Raw genomic sequence first — 9,424 nt, forward strand, 5'->3', positions numbered from 1 at the left:
AGTGTATTGCCCCTATTGTATTTGCAGTGGTTAGACACAGGGCATTTACTGTGTGTGTGTGTGTGTGTGGGGGGGGGGGGGGGGTATTCATTTGTCTGAGGCTGGTTGTGGGTAGAGGGGTACCGTTGCCCCTCTGTTTTGCTTGTTTCATTTTGTGACTGGCCACGTGAAAAATTCAGGGAACCACAGAGCTTTGATGAACTTGATCTCAGAGTGGAAGCTGGAAATTGAATTGGATGGAAATTATCAAATTTTTTGTTTGTTTTTATGTGTACCACTGGTATCATTGATGCAATAACCTCAGGTGACTGGCAGTGGCATAGACAATATTGTGAAATGTATGTGCCAAAAATGAATCTAGCATGTTTGCTCTTTTCTTATGGGACCTGCACACAAACCTCCATGCACAGTGACTTATCTAGTGCAACCCCAGTGTTTCCTATAGGAGCTCTTCAGGAAGGTGACACCATCTCAGGCCCAGATACACTCTGATCACAAACCTGCTCCTCTCCATGTGCCTCCATCACAGCACAGGTGATTTAATATCAGACTGGATGTGTAGAGGAAGTACAAGAAGCGTATTGTAGAAATGCAGCTAAGCAACAGTAAACCAGACTTAGGAAAAAAATATTTTTTAAGAAGACATCCAATATCCCTTAAAAAGGACATGAAACATTTGATCATATGACTCTAGTTTATTTGCATTTCACATCAGACAAGACAGGACACTACTTCCAACTCTGAAATGTACCTGGATTTGATAGAAAGATGATTAAAAGCAGTGTCCTGTCTTGTCTGAGGTGAAATTCAAATGGACTAGTCATGTGATCAAATGTTTCATGTCCTCTTTAAACCTGAAGTACAATAATTTGAACTTGCCAAACCCTTTAACAGTGTGAACATTACTGAAGATAAATCAAGTACCGGTAGGCCTATGTTTACTTCTATACATGAACAGTTTTTTGCAACATGTTTTCTATTATATCCTGTAATTATTATATTATACGGTATGTGCAAAATAGCCTTAGTTTATTTTCTATCATAACTTTATCTAACACTATGATTAAACTCTTTACTTGAAAAAAAAAGTTCAGTGCATGTGTCTTACTATTAGTGAGGTATACAGTACTCTCACCTACATGTTTTTATTATTATGCAGTCAATACATGCAGAAAATGGCCAATATGAAAAGATCAAAATATTACACAAAATATATAGAAAACATAATAATCATAGTCTAATACTTTAAGTGTTATGACAGCCTGCCCTCACGAGAAAATAAACTACCATTCCTATCCACAGACCCCTATGGTATAGCCCAGGGATACTCAACTTGCTTTGCCCAGGGGCCACTTTCGTGAAATGATAGAAGGCCAGGGGCCAGTTAATAAACAATCAATATACATTTTTCTGTAGCGCATTGTAGGTTTTTGGGGTGTCAGCCGGAGTTTAGTCTGACAATGTTGTGTACACTGGATAGTTAGGTTAAGTACATACATAAGTGCCTGGGTAGCGAGCAGACGGCAGTATTTGACAATTTAGCAGCTAAATCATAGATTATTGAAAGATATTCCATATTCCAGACTGAAATGCTATAACAGAAGTGGAGTATTGGCCAGAATGACATGAACATTTGGACACTTATTCAGCGGGTATCTTGCATGTTGCATTCAGGTGCACTGTTTTTTTGTGCAATTCCATGCGGCCCGCGGCCCGCCAGTTGAGTATCACTGGTATAGCCTATGTATATACACTGTGTATATATATATATACTGTATGTATATATATACTGTGTATGTATATATATACTGTAGGCTATATATATATATATATGCTGTGTATATATATATATATATATATGCACACACACACACACACACACACACACACACACACACACACACACACACACACACACACACACACACATATATAGCCTATAGGCCTACACATACATACTGTACATGCATACCCACACACACACACACACACACACACACACACACACACACACACACACACACACACGTGTGTTATGTTTATGGTACTAGACACACACATAAATTGTGTTATAATTATGGTATTAACAGATTAAATACATAGGCTACATAGCCTACCACAGACACATGGGTCCCTTCCTTCTGGACAAATATTGAGGAACTTACGCACATCCGCTTACATTGGTGCTGCCGCGCCCCATTGGTGCGGAGTCCCTTCTGGGCAAAATCATATCTGGGTGTGGGTTTCAGGGTTTGCGCCTATGCTATGGGTGGGGATGCGCAGAATTGGCGCAGCGGGAAAACGAGTTTGGACAAGGCGTGGTGGGACCATTGTCTGTAAGTGGAGCCTCGCCAAAGCTGGCAAGCGCAAACTGGCTGCCAACTGGGACTGGGAGGAAGAACTTTTTTCCCCGCAGTGAGTTTAGCGTAGCGCTTTTATCAAATTATGTCCTCTTATAAACAAGTAGGTCAGTTATAACATGTTGATTCCCTTTCCTTGCAGGACATGTTCTGGTTAACGTTACTTCCACTCCTGGTTGTTACTTGTTGTTTCTCCATTGGTGAGTAGCCTATCCTGCCCATATTATTCACCAGACCAGTCCGACGTGCAGGCTTGTGTAACAAACTTGCTCCGTGTCCTCGCGTCACCTTCTCCTCGGGAAGAGCCAGCAGTCCGTCCGTGGTGTAATAATATACATGAGCTCAGACAACGTCAGTATAGGGATATTTCACACACACACACACACACACACACACACACACACACACACACACACACACACACACACACACACACACACACACACACACACACACACACACACACATGCACACGCACACGCACTGAACTATCTCTCAACATAGGCTACATCATGTAGATCGATTTATAGTTTGACGTTTGTTACTAAAGAAACAAGCGACACACACACATTGAACTATAATCTCTCAATATACATAATCGATTTATAGTTTGACGTTTGGTAGCCTACTAAACAAGCGACTTGTCCGGAGACAGACTGGGAGTGGTACCACTAACTAAATTAACTTGCTGCTATTTACTCAATATTTATACTCAATATTCAATATTTCCTCCCTTTTTCTATACATGCCTTTTTAGGTTCTTCTGACAATGACTATGAGGAATATGTTGTGGACTACAAGAAATATGGAAACAGGTACTCTTGCAGATTTTCGGAACAAGCAGACTTTCTGGAATTCCTTCCGTTGCACAGCCTTGATCAGCCAAGGATCCTGTGGAATCGCGACGACCCTCAAGCCAATAGGGGAGGCAGGGGGCAGGTGGACCGTAATCTCTGGGAGATGATGAGAGTCACACAGGCAGACAGTGGCGACTATAACTTCAGAAATAAAAACAAAAGGCTGGTAACCAGGAAGAAGCTCAAAGTAACAGGTGACGATGTAAACGTAGAGTTGTAGAAATTGCCAGTGTTTTTATTTCACGCATAGCCTAAGGCCTTGGCCACACTGATCCGTCAGAAAATGGACAGAATTATTGAACGGACAGATGTCTGTCCGATGCATTGTTTTAACGGACAGATCAGCATCAGCTAACATGTTAAAATACAGTAGCAGTAGCATTCTATAATACTGACCTGGTAATCCCACAATAATCCCGACATTATGCCAGGCTGTCTCCGTTTTGTTTTTGTTTTTGTAATCTTTTGAAGTCACGTTGCACAACAGCGGGATGGTGTACACAGCATTAATTATAGCCTCCTTCACTGCCTCGGCCGCCATCTTCTTTGAAAAATTGAAACAAATCTCAGAACGCCTCCTCTCGAGACCTCGACTCTGATTGGCTAAACGGACAGTGACCATCTGACCATCCGATACGTCCATCCAGAAAAAGTTCATCCCTCTTCAACTTTCTGTCCATCAAAACGTATGCAAATTTTCTGGATACGTATGCTTCTGAGTGCTCCACGGACAGTCGGACAGCTGTCATTGAAAATGAATGGAAGTGAACAGAGAAATGAACGCACACGGACAGACACCACGGATCAGTGTGGCCAAGGCCTAGCCTTTTAGAATTGGGATACATTTCAGCTCATACTCCTGTCAGTTTTGCTCTAATGTAACCTACTCTTATCATACACAGAGAACACTTTATCATATGCCAGAATGATGGACGAGAAGATAGACATCACTTTTGCTCTGGACCCCGCCTTGTGCACCGTGACCTTTACTCCATCTGTTGATTCCACCTCCGGCCAGGAGAGGGAACCCATAGAGGTGATGAAAGAAGGGAGACTGATTGGAGAGGGCTTCTTTCCACGGAGAATTCGAAAGCTAGCATCCAATGTACCCAAGTTGGGGTTTGAAATCGATCCCCTAATGGCCTCAGACTCTGGCCGCTTTGAGGTCCGAGACCAGAACGGCAACCTGGCCCTCGTTGTCGAGCTGAAGGTGTATGGTGAGTAAAGCTGAGGTCTACCTTTTGATAATGCTCAATGTTTCAACAACAACAAGCACAAACATCTCTAATCTATGCTCGTACAGAACCTGCTCTTACAGAAGATGCTCCTCGATGGCCCTATATTGCTGTTGGTGTCGGCGCTATCTTCGCAATAGTGTTCTGCTGGTGCTGCGTGAGGAGCTGGCGCGTAAGGAGGTGGTGCTTCAAGATGAGCTCCTTTACAAGGGACAGCTCTGTTCCTCAGACTGCAGCAGCACCTGCTGTGCAATACCATGATGTAGGTATATCTCACCCAGGCGGCTTTCTGACACTCGTATCGGGGTCACACATCTCTAGCTTGCAATATTTTGGGGCCTAAGACTGTTTTCTCATTTCAACATCCTCGGTCTTGCAGGACACCAGTCAACCTTCAGGCCCGAGTTACTCGACTCCCCCATATGTTCCATCATCATCAGTTCCATCATCATCTCATCACCATGAGCCCACTCCCCTCACTGCTAAGGAACCAGAATCCAGGCCCGTGGAGCCACCGGTAGGTGTTGCATTTTTATCAATGTGAACTCACCTAAACCTGAAGGATACACATTAAACTCCTTCCCTGCCAAAGTATTATTTTTAAGTTGCCAGCCACCGCCAGTATTTTTTTATCATATTCACTAATCTTTCAAGACCCCCCAGAATATTTTGCTCTATGAATATGTCAAACATGAAAAATACAAAACTATAATAATAACTTTGCTGCGCATCCCATTTTCTTTGGTCTCTGTTCTCTTCTCACTCACACACACACACACACACACACACACACACACACACACACACACACACACACACACACACACACACACTTAACATTTCACACACTTAACATTTTTTCCTGTTCTCTGTGTCCTCCAGGGCTTTGAATCTATCTCCTCGAACCCTGGGCCGCAGTTTGAGCTGAAGGGATTGCACTTTCTCTCTGCTGCCCCCCTCAGTTCAGACTCCACTCACAGTGATGTCTACACCTCACACAAACTTAACTTCCTTTAAACCACTGGTTTTCAACTGGTCTAGCCTCACAAACCACATTTTTCCTCTGTCATTAAGGAAAGCCTTGACATGCCTATTAGAAATAACAATATTAAAAATAATTGAATTTCACTCGGCTGGATACTGAGGGATCTGCATGCAGCCCCTCAGTTACAGTTCCTTATCTTACACATATATTTCCATACACTGTACATGCATAAACTCAGACATTTTCATTCTTTTGTTGATGTGTTGGTTGGTTTCTGATCATCGTCTCGCTCTCGCTGAGGGTTACTTCCTACGAGTCAAGTGTTGCTGCCCTGATGAATTCAATTAGCCTTATTAGGGGAGACCAAGTGGACTCGGGAGAGGGGGGAGGTTGTAAGGGAGTTAAGTTTTGTGTTTGACTGTTTAGGCGTCAAATGTTTAGTCTGGGTAAAATGTAAATCTTTAGGTGTTTTGGAAAAGATTGTGTAAAGATAAAATGTTAAGTACTTAACATAATGTATATATTATTGCAGGTTTTCTTATAAGTATCACCCCTATTGTATTTGCACTGGGTAGACGCAGGGCATTTACTGGGGGGTGGGGGGGTTTCAGTTGTCTGAGAGGCTGGTTGTGGGTAGAGGGGTACCGTTGTCCCTCTGTATTGCTTGTTGGCTCATTTTGTAATTATGGCCATGTGAAAAATGCAGGGAACGACAGAGCTTTGATGAACTTGATCTCTGAGTGGAAGCTGGAAATTGGAATGGATGGAAATTATCCTATATCTTTGTTTTTATGTGTACCACTGGTACGATTGATGCAATAAGCTCAGGTCACTGGCACAGACAATTTTTGGATATGTACGTGCCAAAAATGAATCTAGCATGTTTGCTCTTTTCTTATGGGACCTGCACACAAACTCCCATGCATAAGTGCAACCCCAGTGTTTAGGAAGGTGACACCGCCTCAGACCCAGAGACATCACAGATTTCATATCAGATAAACCAATTTCACGGGGGCCATTTTGTGCACAAAAACAAACACAGGTGCAAGCAACACACTAATGAGAGTTTCCAAATTCCAATCATTGGAAGCTGGAAACCATCATTAGTGTTTTGCTTGCACCTGTGTTTACCCTGCCTTTTCGGCACAAAATGGCCTCCGTGAAAAGGGTCTATTGGATGTGTAGAAGAAGTACAAGAAATGTTTTATAGAAGTGCAGCTGTAAGAAACTAAACCAGACTTTGGCAAAAAAAAGAAGATAAGGAGATATCAAATATTCCTTAAAGCAGAAGTGCAATCATTTGAACTTACCAAACCCTTTAACAGTGTGAACATTACTGAAAATAAGTCAAGTAGTAGGCTATGTTTAATTTTACACATGAAAAGTTTGGTTGCAACATGTTTTCTATTATATCATGTTTATACTGTGCAGAATGGCCTTACTTTCTTTTCTAACATATCACTAAGATTAAACTCTGTGTTCAAAAATAAAAAGTGCGGCGAATTTTATTATTGAGATATACAGTGTTCTAGCCTGCATGTTGTTGTTGTGGTTGTTGTTGTTGTTGTTGTTGTTGTTATTGTTATTATTATTATGCAGTCAATGCATGCAGAAAATGGACAAGAAAAAAATCACATAAAAATATAGAAAACAATCACAGTCTTATTGAATAAGTGTTACAAAACACTACAGTAATCTTAGAGGATATATAAGCCTGCTATAAATCTTCACAAGAAGAATATTACAATAATTTTAGCACATTAAATAGGCAACATAGCCTATCACAGACACAAGGCATGGGTACAGTGATGTTTAGGGAGCATTGTAGCTTAGCCAATATTAGACAGAAGGCTTATTAGACTGTTGTTGTTTGTGGTAATAATAATCACTCACTGGGAGGATGCGCAGATTTGGCGCAGCGGAAAACAAGTGCGGAGAGACGGACGGAGCCTCGCCCGGTAGAGAAGGTAAACTGGCAAACACAAACTGGCTGCCAAGTGCCAACTGAGAGGAAAAACATCCTCCCCGCAGTGAGTAGCCACCTTACTTCTTAGCGCTTTTTAGCTTTTATCCAATTATGTCCACTTCTAACAAGTAGGGTTAGGTGGCCAGTTACATGATAATTCCCTTTCCCTGCAGGACATGTTAACGTTACTTCCACTCCTTGCTGGTTGTTGTTTCTCCGTTGGTGAGTAAGCTGCCTATATTCACCCAATCTGGGTGATTGATATTCACCAGACCAGTCCGACATGCAGATGCAGGGGCAATGCAAGTCTGTTTAATTTGCAATTTAGTTTAATTGCCGCTACATAGCCTAGTAGTTGTTTTCATTTTTTGTGTGTAAAAATGAGATAGGCCTACAAAACGCAACATTAGAGAAAGGGAGAGATGACATGACTTCATTACAGTCAGAGCCCGACCCAGCCCCACCCAAACAAGCAAGGAAAGCAACAGTACAACATCAACAACAACAACAACCATCATAATCATATTAATAATGATAATCACTAAGACTATTAAAGGTAGCCTACTTTACATTGTTTCATCCAACTAAAATCTTATTTCATCATGGTAAGGTGCAAAAGCAAGAAGTTAAAGTTTGGGGGGGAGTGGGACACATAGATAGCACATCCTCTGTACGAAAGAAAGAAAAGGTGGAGCATGCACATCTACAATAAGGCAGGTGCTGGACAAATAAAGCAAATAACTAGAAAAATAAGTAGAGTCCGCACACTGAAATTGTCAGGCTTCTGGTCAGTTTAAAACTAAAGCTAAACTGACCAGGAGCCTGACATTTTCAGGGTGCGGACTCTACTTATTTTTCTATGTATCAAGTTTAAAACACAGGGTTTGCAGATTCTGTTCTGTTCTATGTTTCTACAGTTTCTTAATTTTTCCAACATGTTCTCAAATATTTTAGGTCTGATTTTACTTAGCCTACCGTAATATTCACCAGATCTGTCTCCTCATCACTTGTGTCCTTTCTTTTCAAGGTTCATATGCACTGCTGACAGAGGAGGAATGCTATGGCGGAAATTTCACTTTACCATTTGACAAAATACGCACACATTTCAGTTTCGATATCGGAAAGCTGTTCTTCACTCCAACTAACCCCAGAGGTCCCAAGAAACTTGTGATGGTAAACGGAGAGGTGAGTGTCAATTAGATCACATTCAAATCAGGGCGAACCAGGTCTCAATTGAATTGCCGCTGATTACAGGATAGAATTGTAATCTAATGTCGACCCTGAGTGGATGTGTTTGTTTGTTGTCTACATTTTCAGGTGAAAGACCCACGCTACAGCAAGTCATATTCTTCAGTTTATCTGCTTGATGTGACAGAGAGAGATGAAGGCATTTTTTCAATGTTAAAATACCGGTATGATGTTACAGAAGTGGAGCTCTTCGAACTTAAAGTTATAGGTGAGAGCACTGTAACGTCACATTTAAAGGCACTGCTGTTATAGTGGTGGACTGTTACACCTAATTACTTTTGATGTAAATGTATTCTTAATAGAATCAAATAATATTGTTTTACTTTTTTTTCTATACATGTTTTTTTTTTTAGATTGTTATGACGAGGACGTGGACTACAAGCACTATGGGGAAGGGTACTCTTGCAGAGTTTCCAAAGAGGCAGACTTCCTGGAATTTACTCCCTTGCATAGTCTCGATCAGCCGAGGATCCTGTGGAATCGCACTGACCCTCAAGCCAGTACGGGAGGCACGGGCCAGGTGGACCGTAATCTCTGGGAGATGATGGAAGTCACTCAGGCAGACAACGGATACTATAACTTCAGAGAAAAAGACAACAGGCTGATAACCAGGAAGAAGCTCACAGTAACAGGTGACGATGTAGAAATCACCACTCTTATCACGCATAGCCTAAGCCTTTTAGAATTGGGTTATGTTCAGTTCATACTCCTGACTGTCAGTCTTGCTCTAATGCAACCTACTCTTTATCATACACAGAGAACACTGTATCGTA

General features: G+C 41.7%; 1 protein-coding gene across 2 annotated transcripts; it reads left to right on the top strand.

The window, feature by feature from the left end:
- The first annotated feature begins 99 nt into the window (after positions 1-99).
- Positions 100-6,489, top strand: LOC310789899 (uncharacterized protein). 2 transcript variants are annotated; one of them, XM_083651608.1, is made up of 7 exons: positions 100-534; positions 2,503-2,560; positions 3,118-3,411; positions 4,120-4,434; positions 4,521-4,714; positions 4,832-4,969; positions 5,335-6,489. In XM_083651608.1, the coding sequence occupies exons 2-7, from the start codon at positions 2,506-2,508 to the stop codon at positions 5,467-5,469; spliced, it is 1,131 nt and encodes a 376-aa protein (XP_083507734.1). In that variant the 5' UTR covers positions 100-534; positions 2,503-2,505; the 3' UTR covers positions 5,470-6,489. The 2 variants fall into 2 exon arrangements, with proteins under 2 accessions (XP_083507734.1, XP_083507733.1); XM_083651607.1 differs by lacking the exon at positions 100-534 and adding an exon at positions 2,247-2,415.
- Positions 6,490-9,424: the final 2,935 nt, after the last annotated feature.

The sequence above is a fragment of the Poromitra crassiceps genome (assembly GCF_964638095.1).
Source record: "Poromitra crassiceps genome assembly, chromosome: 15".
Taxonomy (NCBI): Eukaryota; Metazoa; Chordata; class Actinopteri; order Beryciformes; family Melamphaidae; genus Poromitra; species Poromitra crassiceps.

Excerpts from the sequence above, each read along its gene's own strand:
- LOC310789899 (XM_083651608.1), top strand. The coding sequence starts at position 2,506 with ATGTTCTGGTTAACGTTACTTCCACTCCTGGTTGTTACTTGTTGTTTC. Across the intron at positions 3,412-4,119 it reads GAAGAAGCTCAAAGTAACAG|AGAACACTTTATCATATGCC; the intron begins GTGACGATGTAA and ends TATCATACACAG. Across the intron at positions 4,970-5,334 it reads CCAGGCCCGTGGAGCCACCG|GGCTTTGAATCTATCTCCTC; the intron begins GTAGGTGTTGCA and ends TGTGTCCTCCAG.